Here is a 19,422-nt window from a genome sequence, read left to right as displayed (position 1 = left end):
GTAGAGGTGAGTAGAGGTCAGAGGTGCCAGGGAAGCCGGGTCTCGTCGAGCTGGGTCGTCGGATTCGTGATGCAGGACTTGCAGCAGACCGCAGTGTTCTTTAGGATGGTGCCCGCTTGATGCAGGGTGACTACTCCTTAGCCACAAGGGAGAATCTTGAAGAAGAAATCGTGAAGTCCTTTCGAAGAAAGTGGTATCTTGATTCCAAAGATGATCTAATTTGAACAGGGGGCCCGCTCCTATCTTTATACTAAAAAAGGGGGCTGACCCGGTGACTAGGTCCTGCCTATGGGTGGGACCAGGAGGGGGGTGGTTACACCCCTCTCCCCTGCCGGACTTCCCCAGGCCAGGGGCTGGTGTGCCCCTGGAACTGGTTCTGACTGGCCTATGCGTAGTGAGCACCGGGGTGCCACTCAGCAGTCACCTTCCTGAAAAGCCCTGCCTACCCAGGATACACAAAACCATGTCTGGGACGGTGCTAGCACCGCCCCGGACAGGAAACCCTTTGTCCAGGCCTCCCTCGCTGGAAGGACTCCCAGCAGCAGGAGGTCAGACTCGTGTCTGTGGTGGCAGCATCCATTTTGTGGAGCTGAGGCTTCAGTTAACTTTAACCGGGGTTCACAGTTACATACATGTCGTATCCCTCTAGAAGGGTGGAATGCTAACCCCGTCGCCAGAATTGGCGAGGGGTTAGTATTCCAATTCGTATGACACCTTACTCGACATGTTTTGATAAAGCAATACCAAAGATAGCATTTAACCGCGAGGATTATAATGCACTTAAGAGTATATGGTATGCGATATCATGGAACAGCTATTAGGACTTGGTTCCGCAAGCTGCAGACAGGCTCAGCTCATGCCAGAGCACCATCTCACACGATTCCAAGCACTCTGCCTTCAGGATTGTCAAGGCCTGCCATAGGAGTGACTGATAGGAATCTGTGTGTCCATTTTAGGGTTAGATATAGGTATACTATATCTACAGCAAAGGGTGATTACACGACTTTGCCCCAGCTGTCAAGCAGCCAGTTGTGTCAAATTTAGGAGGCCAGCCAGGGGTGGCATAATACATGCTGCAGCCCCTGGCAGCCCCGGGTACACCCATGCCCTGAGTTACAGGGTCTGATAGTGTGGCCCAGTACCAATTGGAAATGTACCTAGGGTACATGGAATCCATTTTAAAGAGAGAGCAGTAGGCCTGGGGTCCTGATTGGCAGGGTCCCAGGTCGACTATGTCCAAAACCAGCTAAAACACAGGGCAAAAAGTTGGGGGCAACCATAGTCAGGATGTACCTTCCTACACAGGGTTTCAGTCAGGATGACCCTGAGGCTACTGGGCCTCATGGCCTCCTGCATCCTGCTGGTAGATCATGCCAGGTGGCATATGCGGGCTCTGCAGTGGGACCTGAAGCTCCAGTGGGCGCATCATCAGGGGAATCTGTCCGATTGTGTCCAGATCTCGGAGGGCACTGCACGACAATTAACTTGGTGGCTAACAAAGCTGGATTGGGTCAATGGAATATCTCTCTCCCTTCCCCAACCGGACCACACACTGGTGACAGACACGTCCCTTCTGGGATGGGGCGGACACATGGGAGAGGCGATCAGAGGCCTCTGGTCTCCGGCAGTGTCCGGGCTCCCCATCAACCTTTTGGAACTTTGGGCGATTCGTCTTGAACTCAAAGCATTTCTTGGCTCTGTCCGGGGACGAGTAGCGCAGGTGTTCACAGACAACACCAATGTCATGTGGTACTGCAACAAACAGGGCGGGTGTGGTCGTGGACCCTATGTCAAGAGGCCCTCCCTCTCTGGATATGGTTGGAACATCAGGGCATGATCCTCGTGGTTCAACACCTGGCAGGTTCATTGTACTCCAGGGCAGAAGAATTCAGCCGCAGGTGCATGATGGTCACGAATGGCGTCTTCACTCGGAGGTGGTGCAAAGTCTCTTTCAGCCGTGGGGAGTGCCTTGATTAGATCTACTCACCACCTAAGAAAACTTGCAATGTCAGCAATGCTGCGCATTGGAATTTCCAAGGCGTCACTCGCTAGGCGACGCTTTTCGTCACAAGTGGAGTTGCTATCTTCTAAACTCCTTTCCACTTATACCACTTCTGCCCAGAGTTCTGAAGAAGATCAAGTGCGACCGAGCCCAAGTCGTTCTTGTGGCTCCGGATTAGGCATGAAGAGTCTGGTATCCCGAGCTGCTACACATGGCCATCGATCCTCCGATCAAACTGCCTCTTCGGGAGGATGTTCTGTCACAGCAGCAGGGGACGTCCTCCACCCGAATCTGTCCAGCCTCACCTCCTTGCGTGGAGATGGATCGGCGGCAGTTGACGTTGTTTGACCTGCCTCCCAAAGTCTGTGATGTAATCTTGGCAGCCAGGTGTCCCACTACTAAGACGGTATACGCCTGCAGATGGAACACATTTGTGCCATGGTGCACAGCAAAGGCTGCAGATCCCCTTTCCGCCCTTCTTTCTAAGGTTCTCTTGTTCCTTCTTTCTTTGGCCCAGCAGGGCTCTGCTCTGGGCACTCTTAAGGGCTATCTCTTGGCAATTTCAGCCTTCCTTAATCTCCCTGATCAGCCTTCTCTTTTCAAGTCCCATGCTGTAAATCGTTTCCTTAAGGGCATTTACTCTTCTTTTTCCTCCTGTCCCCTTCGTAATGCCTCAGTGGGACTTGAACTTGGTGATTACATAACTTATGTACCCTCCCTTTGAGCCTCTATATAACTGTCCTTTTAGGCTTCTAACTTTGAAAACTGTTTTTCTTTTGGCCATCTACAAGCTCTTTCTTCCAAGCCTCCCTTTCTGGCTGTTCATCCGGACAAGGTCGTCCTCTGAACTAGATCTTCCTTTCTGTCTAAGGTGGTTACTTCTTTCCACATTGGTCAAACCATCACTTTGCCCACCTTCTTTCTGCCTCCTTCAAAAGAGGAAGAGAGGCTCCACCGTCTGGATCCAATAGATGGTCTTTCCATCTACTTGGATCACACCATACAATTCTGGGTGGACGACCATCTCTTTGTTGGTTACGTGGGCACAAGGAAAGGTCGGGCCGTGCACAAACGGACCATATCCAGGTGGGTCGTTCTGTGCATCAAAGCTTTCTACTCTTTGGCAAAGAAGGAGCCTCCAGTGGGGCTGCGCGCCCATTACACCTAGGCGAAGGCAGCTACTACTGCTTTGGGACGGGGTATTCCTCTTAAAGACATCTGTCAGGCAGCTACGTGGGCATCGCTGCACATGTTCACCAAACACTACTGCCTGGACAGCCAAGTCTGGAGAGACGGCTTCTTTGGCTGTTATTTTCTCCAGGTCTTTCTGGTGTGAACTTAGTTCGCAGACCTACCTCTGAGGTTGGTATTGCTGCGGTATCTATTCTGACGCGTAAGGAATCTAGAACTAATTTTCTTTCAGATGAACAAGTTACTTACCTTCGGTAATGATATATCTGTAAGAAACATAGGTTAGTTGTAGATTCCTTACTGCCCCACCTGTCCTCCCCGTTCTGCGAACTGACTTCTAGGGTTAAAGACTTCCTTTCAGGACCCTAGTTTTGTGCACCAGTGGTCAGTGTTGTTCTTTGCTCTGTGCTTCTGGCATGGAAAGTCGTGTACAGAACTGACGTCAGCGCGAGGGCGGCGCCTATGTAGATACTGCGACATCATCCCGGCGACCACGCCGCCGCCGACTAACGCGGAGTCGACCAACGCCACCTTTAGAAGCGCAGAGGTACTGCTGATGAAAAACTTTCCGGCTCCAGTCTGACGCCTGGGGGTAATTCTAAGGTAAGGAATCTATAACTAACCTATTTTTCTTATAGATATATAGTTACTGAAGGTAAAATGTTGTTCTTCTGGGACACTAGGTGCGGTTTGCTACGTAGTCTCTCAACCCATGCAATTGGACTATGTCTCAAGGGTAGGTTATCCTCGATATTCAGTATCCTCTGAAATAGTGTATCAAAGGGGTCCATGTAGGCTTGTCCCAGGTACAGCCCCGGCCTCCTAGGTCTCTTGGCTCGGTCCTTCTGATGTTGCTACGCCTCTCTAGTTGTGTGTCGTGGAGCCTCAGCGGTTCGCGTTTCTTCCGCACCACCTCAATAGCTAGAGCAGACTTTGGGGCGATTCCCACCTCCACACTTTCAGGGGATCAACCCTCTGTGCCCAAGGCAGCTCAGCGCGTTCTCCAGGCGCTCCGGGTCCCCGCTGTTTCTGCCCTCAGTGGGCACACCGCTCTAGCGCCTCAAGTCTTTGGCACCGCCGGGGGTCTCCCTCACTCGGGCTGATTGCGTACCCCATTTGCTATTCTGGGAGGAAAGGGTGCCTCCACTATGTCTCTGGACCTCCCCACGTTCCCTGCGCCAGTAGATCTTCAGCCCTCCGATCACAAGGGGTCTCTTACTCCGCTCAGTGGGAGTGCGTAGTCTGGGATTTAGTCCCGGTATTCATCCCAGGCCTGCCTTCCACTTGCACCGCTGCTACTCTCCGGTTTCTTTAGACCAGGCCCAGTATCAGCTACTTCATGGGCCTTAGGTGTGTCACTCAGGTCAGCCTGATACGTGTCTTGCCCTCCGCGGTCCCAGTTCCATCGGCTCTCCTCCTCGAGGCTCCGTTGTTTGTGCAGGAGAGAATTTCACTCAACTTCGGTCTCGAAGGTGTCTCCCCAGCTTTCTCAGTCCCTTTCACACTCCTCGGGCATTGTAGGCCTGCATCCTCGGCAGTGACGTCGCCTCACTGGGACTTTAGCATTGCCGGTCCACGTCCTCAAGATCCTGTCGCCGTTTGACGGGAGAGTATCCTGGGGTTCTGCAACCTTGCTCTACGTAGCGCCAATTTCGCAGCCGCCGCCCTTGCGAATGCTTTTGCGCTCTCTTGGCTCAGCGGTCTGTCAGCCTTAGCAGTGCCGTCGCCCCCAACTCCACGCCACCTCCGGCTCCATTTTCCGAATTTCTTTGCTCCCAACCTGGGAAGGAGCTTTGGGGAGGTTAATCCATTCCCTCTGGCAGACAATTCCCTGTGTCATTTTACCAGCCATGGTTGACATCTCGACCCAGAGGTCCTGCTGTACATATTTCTCAGGTGGTACTTTCCACCACTCTGAAAAATGCTTTCTTTTTTTTTTTTTTTTTTTTATTGCAGGAAAGAAAAAACAACATCACATTGCATACAAATTTCAGAGGCAAAAATATCCAAACATAAATTTAACGGTTACATAAATACAGAGGATAACAGTGTACATCCAAAAGTAAATCATTTTAGTTTAGTTGCTGCCGATACATATAGATCAGATAAAAGTACCCCAAATGTTTTGCCTCGCTTTCAATGCCTTAGTACCCCTTAGCTTGGCCAATGAAAGCTCCATCGTATGTATTTCATTAATAAGATTCCACCACTCCATAATGTTGGGTGGTTCCTTAGAGATCCAAGTCCGTGCAATAACCAACCTAGCACAAGCAATAGCAATAGAAATCAAGTCTTTATACTTATTATTAGTATCTTGTATATCTAGCAATACTAAATGTGCCGAAAGTGTTGGAAATATAATTTGTCTACTGTTTAAAGCCGCGGTTAATCCTTTCCAAAATGCTGTAAGTTCCGGACATTGATAGAGCATATGTTCTATACCGGCGGCTTCTAGATTGCATTTGGGACATTTAGTTCGCTTGCTGGGACCATTTCCCAGGGTCCAGCTAGCAATTCTTTGAGGTGTATAGTATATTTGAGTCACCGTTCTATATAATTGAAGCCTTAAGCTTGAGGATTGGACCACTAGGTTTATTTGTCTGAGCGAGGCTGCAATCTGGCTAGGATTGATGTTCACACCTAGTCGGATAGTCCATTTTTCCGCCATGTTTTCACAGTCTCCTTGCTTGTGGCTACTTAAGTAGGCATAGCTCCTACTAATAAGTGATTTAGTGTGTTTCGAGTAAAGATATTTTAAGGTATCTGAGTTTTCTATTTTCTTAGTTTTCATTTTATTAACCAAATAATCTTTCATCTGAATGTATTTAAAATACATTGTGTCTCTAATTTTGTAGATTAATTTTAATGCGTTAAAGCTCAAAAAACCATCCGAGCCATATAAATCACCTAAAGTGCTTATACCATGATCCAGCCACAAGGCTGCCGCGCCATCTGAAAAGAAGCCTGGTAGCCCTGTATTCCCCCAAATCTGTAGCTCCGCATTAAAGAAAGGTATCTTACAAAAAAATCATTATTTGGTCCCAGATTCTTTTAATATGTCTCGCGGTCTTAAACTTGACTCTCTTAAAATAATTAGGGTCATGCACACGGTACAAAAACTGATTACTATCTTGTCCCAACATAAATTGATGGAAAAATAAGGAAGCATCATTGGTTATTAGGCTACGTATGCGTTGAAAAAAAGTTGCAAAAAAATATAGTTTAAAATCCGGGAAATTTAGACCCCCTTTTTCAATTGAGAGTTTCAAACAAGCCATTGATCTACGAGCTTTTTTATAGCTCCAGATATAACTGCTACATATGCTCTCTATTTTTTTTTTATATATATGTTGTTGAGTTGTAGAGGAATAGATCTAAATAGGTACAGCAATTTTGGTACGATCTTCATCTTTATTAAATTTATACGTCCTACCAGGCTCAATGGAATCTTATGCCAGTTTTTTAAAGATGTAGTTATTTCCTTAAGTAAAGGGTCATAGTGCAATGCTACGATTTTCTCTATTTCTGCTGCAAGCTTAACTCCTAAATAGATAGCATTAGTACAGAGTCCCAATATCGGTTGAGCAGGTTTGTAGTTGGCGATTACTTGGGTTTTTCCAACGTTTAGTTTATAGCCTGATATCTCTCCAAATTTACTAGCTTCTTTAATTATCTCAGGGAGTGCCAAAACTAAGTCTGTAGTGAATATAGCTATATCGTCAGCAAAAGCGGTTATTTTCAAACTCTTGCCACCATGTTGTATTGGTATTCTATTATCTTGGACGGACAAAGCATTTAAAAATGGTTCCAGGGCTAGAGCGAAAAGCAGGGGTGATAAAGGACACCCCTGCCTTGTCCCCCTTTTAATTGCAAAGTTAGCTGAATTAACTCCAGCATAACTAACTATTGCCATTGGTAGTTCATATAAGGATCAAACCGATCTGAGATATTGTCCCTGTATACCGAATGCGCTCAATGCCGCCCACAAATACTCCCACCCCACTCGGTCGAACGCTTTCTCCGCGCCCAGCATAACCATTCCGAGTGGAGTGTGAGTTGTCGAGGCTACATCAAATGCAGTCACTGCAGTATTAATATGGGTTGTGGTGTCTCTTCCCACTACAAACCCATGCTGTTGGCAGTTCACTAAATCAGGCATAATAGGGGCGAGACGGTTAGCCAGGATTTTGGCAAAGACCTTGGCATCGGTATTTATCAATGAGATGGGCCTATAAGACCCTCGGTCCTTTGGTGGTTTGCCCTTTTTTAGAAAAAATATTATTTTTGCAGTTCTCCAAGATATAGGAGCGCTTCCTGTTTGACCTACAGAATCTATCACCAAATGAAAAAGCGGTATGAGTTCTTTCTCACAAATTTTATATAGTTCTATAGGCAGGCAGTCTTCTCCCGCAGCCTTTCCTGAAGGTAGTGCTTGAATAGCTAGCTCTATTTCAGTAATAGTAATCTTAGCCCCAAGTTGCTTAATTGCTTCAGTATCTAATCGGCTGAGCAAATATTTATCTAAATAATTTGTAATTTCTTCCTGAGAGGGTGAATTATCTGGGGTATATAAATGGCAATAGTATTTAGCAAATTGCTCTAAGATTTGTTCAGATTTTTTATATTCGATTAAGTCTGACCCTATTATTGATTTTATAGTGGATTTAGCTTTTTTATCGGCTACCTTATAAGCCAAGACCTTGCCGATTCGATCGCCCCCTTCATATTGGGCTAATTTATATTTATGTATTTTGGAACTAAATTTCTCCCTAAGAGTCTTTTTTAATGCCGACCTCGTTGACACCAATCCTAATCTCAGTTCTTCAATATTTGCCTTCCCCTGTATTACAGCATCTATCAATTGTTGTTCGGCTGATAGAATACTAGATAAAGTTAGCTTATCTGCCCTCCGTCTTTCAGTATTTTTCCTTAAAATGTATTGTTGTTCATAGCCTCTAATGCTACATTTACACGCATCCCACACAAAATTAACCGTGGTTGAGTTAATATTAAAAGTTATAAATTCATTTATATGCGCTTTAATGCCCAAGACAAATTCAGCATCTGTACATAGATACCTAGGGAAAGTAAACTGTCGGGGGGTTTGCTCTTTGTTAAGGGTTTTAAATTCAAACAATATAGGGTTGTGGTCAGATGTAACTCTCGGGCAAAGTTCTATATTACAGTTATCCACAATTCTATCTGTTGCCCATACCATATCGATTCTGGAACAGACTCTATGGGGGGCCGAATAGTATGTATATCCAGCTGTAGTAGGGTGCTTAGTGCGCCAGACATCTTTCAAATTGTGTATCCTACCCAATTCCACTATAGCTGCTCTAACTCTACTCATCCTTATTGTGTTGATTTTACTTGTGGAATCCTTCTTATAATTCATAACACAGTTAAAATCTCCCATTATCAATAGCTCACCCTCCCATTCAAGTAATTCGATGTTTAATTGCTCATAAAGTTTGGGTTCGTCAACGTTAGGACCATAAACCAAGCAGAATGCATAATATTTTTCAGCAAGTTGCACCTGAGCAATTACCCACCTTCCCCTGTCATCAGCAGCCGTTTTAATGATAGCCATTTTTGTATGTTTCTGTTTCAAAATAGCTACCACCCGGATTGAAGCCCCTAACGTTGAGCAAACAACAAGATCATAGCCCATTTGAGATAAAAGTTTACGATCTTGAAACCCGATATGGGTTTCAGAAATAAGTGCCATATGAGGTCTATACGTATTCATTTCTTCTTGTACCATTCTCCTTTTATCTTTACTATTGAGACCATCAACATTCCACACCAAACATCTAAAAAAAGACATTAATTATAACAAAATATTTCGTACTCCTCTGTATTATATATCGTTTAAAAAATAAAAAAGCTTTGCCTCTGTATCTGCCCATCTTTTTTTTTTTCCTGCAATACAATTTTTCCCCTTTTAGCCCCACCCCCAGCAAAACCGCACACCCGTCCCACCCAGCCCTCCAACCCATGACCCCTCCCCCCAGTATCTACCCAGAGGCCTACCTCTATCTTCTGCTGCCGCTCAAGGGGCAGCCTATCAGAGAGGTCTCCCCAGGATCCCCCACACTCCGTATTATTGTCATACAAAAAAAAGATTCGAAATCAAATTCACAATATGTGCCTGAGTATCTTGTTAAATTACTCTATGCAGTTATGGTTAGGCATGAGTCTCATTTTCTACCTCTCTCAACCTCCCCTCTCCCCACTCTCTCTTTCTCATTTTTGCAAAGAGTTGCTCAGCCTCCTTTACCTCAGTGAAAAAATAAGTATGGCCAGCTTTCATAACCTTAAGGCGGGCCGGTTCTTGGAGATAGACTATAGCCCCCATGGACTTGAAAGGGTCAATTAATTTGCGTAATCCCCATCTTTTATCCATAGTGGACTTGCTAAGATCGGATTTAACAAAGAAAGTTACATTGTCTAATGTCAATGGGGTATTCGGTCTAGCTTTGATTGAGACCGCTTGTCTTAGCAAGTAATTACCGAAGTAGACCATAATAGGTCGTGGATATTTGCTTTCTTTGTTCTTTAGAGTTATAGGCAGTCTGTGTACCCGTTGTAGTTGGGAGTCCCAGTCCCAGTCAGAGAGGTCTGGAAAAGCTCTTTGAAAAAGTTTAACCAAGTAAGCCCTGGCATCCGAGCCCTCTGACCCTTCAGGTATTCCAAAAAGTCTCAGGTTTTGTCGGCGCTGCCTATTTTCCAATTCTTCGATTTTGCTATGTAGTGATCCTATATCTTCTTTGTGTTGACTAGTTTGAGCTGAAGTGGTAACCAGTGTCTCCTCTACTTCAACGACCCTTTGTTGTAATCCTTCGATGTCTTTTGTGACCCCATTCAATTTATTAGTAACTTCCTGAAGACAATTATGTACCTTGATATTATCTTCCCTTAGTTGGAGGAAATTCTGTTGCGTTTCTTGGCGGTGTATCATCAAAGTTTTTAAGATAAGGTCCAAGGAGGAAGCTTCAGAGGGCGTCTTGGAAGGATTTGGGGTTAATTGGAGTGGTATAGTTTGTGGTACAGGTAAGGTCTCGCTATCTAAACTAATATCAACATGGAGTGTATCTTTATTTTTACCTTTTAGAGTTCAATTGTGTTAATCCAATAGGTAGTGTGTTAGGTGGTATAGTATCAACAGTGTCAGCAAAAGTTTTGATCGAAGATGTCTCCAGCAATCCTAGGTCTATATCTTGGTCTGACAAATCCACATTGTTAGCGGTGGAGAGTTGCAAATTTTTGGAGGCATTGACTTCTGCAAAAGTGGCTCCTGAGCCAGACATGGAAGTATTCTTAAACCGTCCTCTTGGTTGCATCCATTCGAGCAGAGGGGTTTGGTCGCTTGTCGATTTCCCTCCAGCGATTTCTACAGCTAAAGTGGTTGTTAGCACAGCAGGTTTCAATTTTTTCCCACATTTCTTAGCTTTGGCTCTTAGCTTTCCCCATTTCTTGAGGCTTGAGGGGTTGCTAGCTTCTGTTTGTGGTTTAGAGTAGTCTTTCTTTTCGAGCAGCCCCCCTTCCTCAAAAAACTCCTCGTATTCATCATTGGAGTCATGTTCTTGATTTTGTAAATCCTTATCATCGCTGTTTATTTTCTGTTCTCCCAAAGTTAATTCTGGTGTTTGTATTTTCGCTGTAGCTGGAAAATGCTATTTGTCAATAGTTCTGTGATCTCCAGTTTTCCCTGCTGGGAGCCTTGGGCGATGTGATTGATTGACATCATAGAATTTTCCACTACATAGTCTTGATTTCTCGAGTGTTGTGGAAGCTGCACAAGGATTGGTCCCATGTTATTATGATCGCTCCATACTGGCGTTGGGGAATTTTACCAGAGTTGTCTTCCAGAGCAGATCTCATCTTGCAGTAGATAGGGCATGTTCTGCACCACAAACTCTAGAGCTGTGTTCTGCATGCCTGGAGATTGAACGGGGACATTTGAGCTCTTTTGTCCTGCTGCCAGAGGTGGTTGACATTATCCTGTTAGTTTGTTGCGCCTCCAGGTTGGTTTATGCTGGATGGGTTGTTGCGTGTTCTGTAAATAGAGAGTGAATGCTTTGAAAGCACACCTTTCTGATAATGTACTTTTACTCATTCATTGGCCAAGAAAGACTGTGCATTGAACACAGTTAAAGGCTGCATTGAAACCTTACCGGTGTTCCTTTGTCGCAAACCTTCTCTGTTCAAGTCTCCTACTGTGGTGATTGTTTTAAAGTGGTTAACATGTATGTTCTCAGCTTATCCTTTTATGTGTTGTATGCCCAAATGAGACCTTAATTTGGACCTGATGTCCCTGATTGGGGGAGGGGGGGCATTTGAACCCCTACCCAGCTGCAGATTTTGATCTTTAGAGATGCGTTTTTGGTCTCCATTATTTTAGCGTGTTGCATCATTGAGCTTGCAGTGCTCTTATGCTCTTCCTCCGTTAAGCTATGTTTATCCAGACAAGCTTGTCATGAGAACTAAAGCGTCTTTCATGCTTGAAGTGTTGCCCTTTTTTCTTATGGGGTAGTTAGTCTTCTCACATTCCCCACCTATCGTCACATCCCAAAGAGAAGAATAATTTTTCTCAGCCAGACCCTCTATGGGCAGTCAGTTTTTATATTGATTAGAGAAAAGTGTTCAGGTCTAACAGGAGCTAGAGAAAACAGCGCATGGAGCATGGGCTGCTTTTGGGTCCCTGCACAAACTTCACATAAGCAGATATGACTGCAGGCTCCTGCTAACTGAATCCAAGATGTTGCCCTTGATTTTGCAGTGCGAGGCTAGGTGCCAGCATTAAAGAGCTGCTTATTCTCCTTCCAAACAGAGGGACAACTAGATTCAGCCTCAGAGCGCCTCTGTTCTGGGATGAAAGGCGGCCACAGGTGCATACTGGCCAGGTGCAAGATCGCGACATAGGAGTACTGTGGTGACCCTACAGGGAAGTGACACTATCAGCATGGATTAACCTTCGTCCTGAATGCAAGCCAGGTAAAGCAAGTGAAGATAGCCCTGAAGAGAGCTCAGATAATGAATGACTGCTCAATGGGTATGAGCCCCAAGACCAATGGTTGTAGAAGTAAAACCAAGCAGTGTCAACACAGCACCTCCTGTGGGACTTTATAAAGAGGGCTGTTGCATGTTGATCCCGCCCGGCGAGCACAGAAGGGACGGTGTAATAAACCCATTAAGGGTGCAAATCAAAGTCCTTCTCGTAAGATGAGCCTTACTGGTTCTATGTGCCCTTGGTGAGCTCCACTTTTCTCCCTCCCCACCTCTTTGCTGTTGTATCCCACAAACCCAGGGGCGGATTCGCCCAGTGCGGTGAGATGGGATGGTGTGTGCTGATTTTTAGGTTACCTAGTGGACACTCTCCGGCCCAGACCCTCCAAGCATATTGGAGATGGTGCGATTGACAAATTTCAGAGTAAAGGTAAGCCCTAGCACAGCTATTGGGGCAGTCACAATTATGTCTTTGCTGGTAACGGCCTCTTCTTTCTCCCATGTGGGCTTAAAGAACTGTCTTGAGGAATTCAAAAGTAGCTTCGAGACTACCTTTACTACGGAAAAGGCAAAGTTACGAACCGAAGTAAAGTAAGACGTCGAAGGAGTAAGAGATGACCTGCAGTCCATGAACTGCAGGTTGGAAGCTACCATGCCCTGACTGGACTCAGTAGAAAGGCAGTGCAGCTGACCTACACCACGGTGGCCTCATTGGGATCTCAAGCACAGCTTATGAAGGAGAAACGTGAATACCTTGACAACCGGTCCAGAAGGGGTAATATTTGCCCCCGAAATTTGAAGGAAGATTGCAAGGGCAGTGACATCGATACTTGCTTGACTAATATTTTTCAACATACCCCCCCCCCACAATATGCAAGGCTCGCCCTATTGGAATTTTTATGGCACACATAGTGGGATGGCGTTCAAGAGAGCCTACCTGCATTGAGAGACAGATTTTGTTGCGCAAAATAACTGACCACTAACAAAAAGAAACATCTTACGGTGAACAAGAAAACTAGAATACTGCTAGTTGAAGACAGCAGGGTTGTACTAAATCACGACCTCTCAACAGCCACCCTACAGCGAAGAAGGGATTTCAGACCTTTCATGTCTAGGGCCTAGATATCCCTCTGGAGATGAGTGCGCACTTTAGAAACCAATAAATACATTTAAAATAAAGTACTCACGGGCAAAGACACACATTGGATAGGGCAAAAAGCAAAATAGGGCATTACCTTTGAATATGGCCGAAGAAAAGAGAAGCCTTCACAAACGTTTACCTTGTGGTATATACTAAAAAGAAATGAACAAAAGATAGTATGAGAGAGCACATTGATCAGGTTCAATTCCCACCCTTGCCCCAATTTATTGAGGACCCTAGGGACATCAAACCTCTTACATTGGCACCACACTCAGAATATAGATAATAGAGAGGAAGGTCACTGTAGCTAATACATGAAATAAGCATTTTTTTTGTAAAATAATGTTGTGATTTTGGAACTCCGTACAACCACTTGAAATGTAGAGGTACAGGGACAGAAACAGCTACATTTTATAGAAATGTTTTCATGTTTGGTTTATTTCACTGGTTGACTTCCTTCCATTTTCTATTCCTTTAGAAACATTTGGGATGGAAGTATAGCTGTGGACAAAACATTCAAAAGTGGGAACCGTGAAGTAACTGCGGTAAGATTATAAAGTTGACAGTTTGTGGGTATTTATGATTAATACCACATTTTCCCTTTATTGGTGCTACTGGGTGTATCTCACCTCTGCAGGTGGTCTAAAAAGTGAATTTTAGTCAGAACAAAGATGTTTACAAAGTGTTGATTTACATCCCAGCCCCTTCAACTGTTTGTGTGGACTTCCTCTATATCAGTTGTCGTAACAATTTTAAGATCGCTTAAAATTCTCAGTTGCCTTCGTTTGAGATAGCTATTGTCACTCTCTGCACTGCTATCACTTTGTTATGGATCACACCTTTGTACTGATTTCATTATTTTTTTTGCATCTACTAAAAATCTAATTTGGTTATGTTATGAAACCTCTTTTGCTAGCAGTCCATTCTGTAACAATAGCAGTGCAGTCTAACCCATAATTACTGCCTTGTATGTGCTAATACTCTGAAAAAGTAGGTGGTTATGATAGAGGTCTTAAATGCTTTTTACTGATACTGATCCTAATCTTTGAGAAAGTGCCCTCTTTCTGCATGGTTGCCCCCACTTTCAGCTGAATTGCTGATGTGCTTTGACTGAGTGTGCCCTGGGCGTCTGCTAATCAGTAACCTAGGGCCTGTGTTCTTTCCTTAAAACTGCATTCAAGCCTAAATCCAATTGGCTTCTCTGGCCACAGGTCAGATCCTGGTAAATGGTACCACAGGTACCGAGGGTACTGTTTCCAGAGAAGGCCTCTAAGGGCTGCAGCACTTATTGTGCCACCATAGAGATCCTGTACCATTACACTCACACACTGCCTTTGCAGGCTGCGCGTTTTGGTGAAGAACAAAGTGAAGAGTCGACATGGCACACATCCCTGTGTGCCATGCCTACAACCCACTGCCCTGGCATAGATCAGTCACCCCTTTAGCTGGGTGCACTATACCAGTGGTGAGGGTACAGGTCCTGGAGCCCTATATCCCTACAGTGTCCAAGTCCATTCTTAGGCATTGTAAGTGCAGTTCTGCCATTAAGAGTATATGGTGCTGGGAGGTTGTCATTACTAACTCCACAGCACCATAATGGCTACACTGAAAACTGAGAAGTTTGATATCAAACTTCTCAGCACATTAAACCCACGCTGATGCCAGTGTGGGATTAAATGAAATATGCACACAGAGGGCATCTTAGAGATGCCCCCTGAAAACTAACCTACCACTAGTGTTCAGACTGAGTGGCTGCTTTCAGCTGCCACCACCAGACATGTTTCCTGACCCCTGGGTCGAGAGCCTGATGCTCGAAACAATGCACATCCTGGGACGAGGTGCCAAGCCTTCTCCCCCCAGGATGAGTAGGGTTCACGAAGGGGAAGCTACAAAGGCTTTCCGCATTTGTGAGCTTACCTAGGCCCCTAGCTGCTTTCAGCAACTGGTCCCCACTGGTTCTGACCCCCACTTCGGGCGGGAGAACTGGCTGGGAAAGCAAGTGTTGAAGAGAGGTGTGCCCACTACTGCCAACTCCACCCCTCAGGTGGGGGAGGCGAGGTGAACCACAACTCTCAGCCAACCAGGGAAAGGCTTTGTCCCTTTGGAGGGTGGCATAACAGGGGGAGTACCCACCCCAGGGAAGGGACCCATTGGTTCCAACCGTTTTACTTGCCTGTAACGCCCCTAAATCTAGTATTTAGGGTGTTGGAAAGTGAGTTATTGGTAGGGGCAAATGTAGGACTGCCACTGGCAATAAGGCCACTAACACATGATAGGACTCAGCATAGGTCTTAGAAAATTATTCCTTTGCTCAACCCTTGGTAACGTGGCTGCGAGCAGACAGGCTTAACTTCAAAGACAGGTATGTAAAGCATTCAAAAACACCATTTCAGTAAATAATTAAGACACAACACAAAATACCAATTTATAAAAATAGGTAATATTTTTATCTTTTAAATGACACCAAAACGAAAATAATCCACTGTAGGGTACCAGAGATATGCATTTTTAAAGATTAGTCACTTTCTAGTGCTTAGAAACCAATAGCTCCCCTTTAAGTCATTTTGTTTTCTCTGTCAGGGACACACCTTTATAAATTGTTCTGAAGAATTCTCACCACTGTAGTGGGCCGCCTTCTTCAGCAAGCGGGGTCCAGTTAGAACACCTTCCTGGCGTTCTGCTTGCGGGTCCCAAAGTATCCAACACACAATCCAAGGTTCTGAAATCTCCAAGAGGGTCCTTGAAAGTGTGAAACTTCAATGCCGCAATCCACTTGAACAAAACCCTTACAAATCCACTGTACTCCAGGCTTGGAATTCTTTGTGGGGCTGTCCAGGTGAGCTCTGTTAACCTGTAGCTTGCAGGGAGTCCACTCTTATCCTTTGGCAGCAAGGTAATCCACAGGGCTGCAGTTTTACTTGGTCCAGTCTTCAGAGGTCACGCTTTCCCGGTGCTGCCTCTTCCCTCCCTCCCACCCTTTCCCGGTGCTGCTTCTTCCCTCCCTCCCACCCTTTCCCGGTGCTGCTTCTTCCCTCCCTCCCACCCTTTCCCGGTGCTGCTTCTTCCCTCCCTCCCACCCTTTCCCGGTGCTGCTTCTTCCCTCCCTCCCACCCTTTCCCGGTGCTGCTTCTTCCGTCCCTCCCACCCATTCCCGGTGCTGCTTCTTCCCTCCCTCCCACCCTTTCCCGGTGCTGCTTATTCCCTCCCTCCCACCCTTTCCCGGTGCTGCTTATTCCCTCCCTCCCACCCTTTCCCGGTGCTGCTTATTCCCTCCCTCCCACCCTTTCCCGGTGCTGCTTATTCCCTCCCTCCCACCCTTTCCCGGTGCTGCTTATTCCCTCCCTCCCACCCTTTCCCGGTGCTGCTTATTCCCTCCCTCCGACCCTTTCCCGGTGCTGCTTATTCCCTCCCTCCAACCCTTTCCCGGTATGGCTTCTTCCCTCCCTCCCTCCCTCCCTCCCTTTCCCGGTACGGCTTCTTCCCTCCTCCCTCCCTTTCCCGGTGCTTCTGCTTCCCTCCCTCCCTCCCTTTCCCGGTGCTTCTGCTTCCCTCCCTCCCTCCCTTTCCCGGTGCTGCTTCTTCCCTCCCTCCCACCTTTTCCCGGTGCTGCTTCTTCCCTCCCTCCCACCCTTTCCCAGTGCGACCTCTTCCCTCCCTCCCTTTCCCGGTGCTGCTTCTTTACCCTTTCCCGGTTCTGCTTCTCTACCCTTGCCCAGTGCTGCTTCTTTACCCTTTCGCTGTGCTGTTTCTTTAACCTTGCCCAGTGCTGCTTCTTTACCCTTGCCCAGTGCTGTTTCTTCCCTTACACCAGTGCTGCTTCTTCCCTCCCTCCCGCCCACCCTTTCCCGGTGCTGCTTCTTCCCTCCTTCCCGTCCACACTTTCTCTGTGCTGCTACAAAGTATTGCTTCTTCCTCCCTCCCTCCCTCAGCCCACCCTTTCCCGACGTTGCTTCTTCTCTCTCTAACTCCCTCTGTACCACCCACCCACCCTTTCTCGGTGTTGCTTCTGTCCTCTCGCTCATCTTTTTGCTGGTTCGCTTCTGCCCTCCCGACCACCCTTTCGCTATGTTGCTTCTGCCCTCCCGACCACCCTTTTGCTGTGTCGCTTCTGCCCTCCGGCCTGCCCTTCCGCGGTGTCGTTTCTGCCCTCCGGTCCACCCTTTCGCTGTGTCGCTTCTGCCCTCCTCCCCACCCTGCCGCTGTGTTGCTCCGTCCCACCCTTTCGCTTTGTTGCTCTTTCCATCCCGCCTAACCCTTTCCTAACCTTGTGTCGCTACTCCCTCCCTACCCTCCCTTTCCCTGTGTTGCTCCTGCCCCACCCTTTCCCTGTGTTGCTTCTTCCCTCCCGCCTAACCCTTTCCCTGTGTTGCTTCTTCCCTCCTGCCCCACCCTTTCCCTGTGTTGCTTCTTCCCTCCTGCCCCCACCCATTCCCTGAGTTGTTTACTGATTGGAGACCAAAAAGGAGAATACAGACTTCCAGTTGTTCTTCATATAAGCTTTTTTTCAAAGGGAAGACTCTTTTTGGGCACACTATTTCCATAGCAGTTTCTATATGTGGCTTCGCATTTTAGTGCGGAAAGTTATTGCCGAAGAAACAGCTCATCAGGGGAGGGCATATATGGACTGACGATGTCACATCCGGTGGACGATAGTGTATGGACTTGCCCAACGCCCTCTACCGATGTGCAAAGGTACTGCTGTAGAAAAACATTGGCGTCCAGTCTGGCGCCTGAGGATAATTCTAAGGTAAGGAATCTGGGGCTAGATCTAGTCTCTACCAGATAAAACGTTTCCAAAGGTGAGTAATTTATTCTTCTGGCAGTAGAAAAGTGAAAGGACTTGTTTCCACCATTGGCAACTTATCAATAAACTCATTACATTAATCCCAACTTCATTCTCAAAATAAATGTAAGTTGTTGCGGTGTGCAAATCCTTAAATCTCCAATGCCCTCAACGGCTGCACTAGGAGCCTGGCCCCAAGCCAGCTGGTGTGGGTGAGATTATCGGCTGGCTAGGGTATTTTTAGGTTTTCGGATAGGTGAGGGTATTTGGGTGGCAAGGGTGCTTTTTGTGGTTTAGGTTGGGTAAGGGTATTTGGGTAGCAAGGGTGTTTTTCGGGTTTAGGGTGGGTAGGGGTATTTAGGTGGCAAGGTTATTTTTAGGGTTCAGGGTTGGTTAGGGTATTTGTGTGGCAAGAGTATTGTTACGGTATAGGGTGGGTAGAGATATTTGATTGGCAAGGGTTCTTTTAGGGTTTAGGGGTTGGGGTCGATATTGTTATTCTTGCAGTTAAACTTATCTGAAGAATCTATTAATCACTGAAAATAAATACATATTTTTCTATTGATGAAACCAAAGGTTACATGGTCGTTATAGTTAGGCTGACATTTTACCCATACAAAACCATAGAAATTCACCAGTTATTGTTATAATTATTTTAAGAAACTATGACTTGTTGCCTTAACTTACTCAATGGCACGATTAATAGATTCTTCAGATAAGTCTAACTGCAAGTATAACAATAACTGCTACATTTCTATTGTTTTCTATGGGTAAAACATCAGCCTAACTATAATGATCCTGTAGCCTTTGGTTTTATCAGTAAATCTGTATGTTTTTTTACACTAGGGCTTAAATCTGTAGAAAATCTGTGTTTTTTAAAAGTTTTCTTTTTAAAAAAAGACACAATTTTGGGCTCTGGATCCCTCTGCGTCCTATGGGGTCAGGATACCTGTATCCTGACACCTCGTATGTCTTTTACAGTGTATTTTTTCCACAGTCTGCCATTCTTGATGTTGTTGTATGGCTTTATTCGATACAAGTATCATAAAAGTGTACACAGTTCATTCATTGCTTTAAAAAGACATTAAATGTAATCAAAAAGAGAGTATCTTTTGGCCATACATACAATACAATGGAGTTAGAAAACAGGGTATAGAAAATATAAAAGACCGTAAAAAAGTTAAACGAATTAAAAAAAACAATTTATATACAATAAAAAATGCAACAATTAGGAACGTTGCTGGAGCTCCATAATCTACTGATTGCTCGCCCTGAGGAGCTTGGATCTAATTA

At 45.8% G+C, this 19,422-nt stretch overlaps 1 protein-coding gene across 2 annotated transcripts in view; it reads left to right on the top strand.

Moving 5' to 3' along the window:
* The window catches only part of NUP155 (nucleoporin 155), an 871,946-nt gene that overhangs the window by 372,132 nt on the left and 480,392 nt on the right, over window positions 1-19,422 (top strand). For both annotated transcript variants that reach the window (XM_086960546.1, XM_086960547.1), the window contains one exon: window positions 13,825-13,891. In XM_086960546.1, the coding sequence (XP_086816672.1) occupies window positions 13,825-13,891 (67 nt within the window). The remainder of the gene's footprint in view (window positions 1-13,824; window positions 13,892-19,422) is intronic.

Source organism: Lissotriton vulgaris, chromosome 3_1 (genome assembly GCF_964263255.1).
Source record: "Lissotriton vulgaris chromosome 3_1, aLisVul1.2, whole genome shotgun sequence".
Lineage (NCBI taxonomy): Eukaryota > Metazoa > Chordata > Amphibia > Caudata > Salamandridae > Lissotriton > Lissotriton vulgaris.
This window is presented reverse-complemented; position numbering and strand designations above follow the sequence as displayed.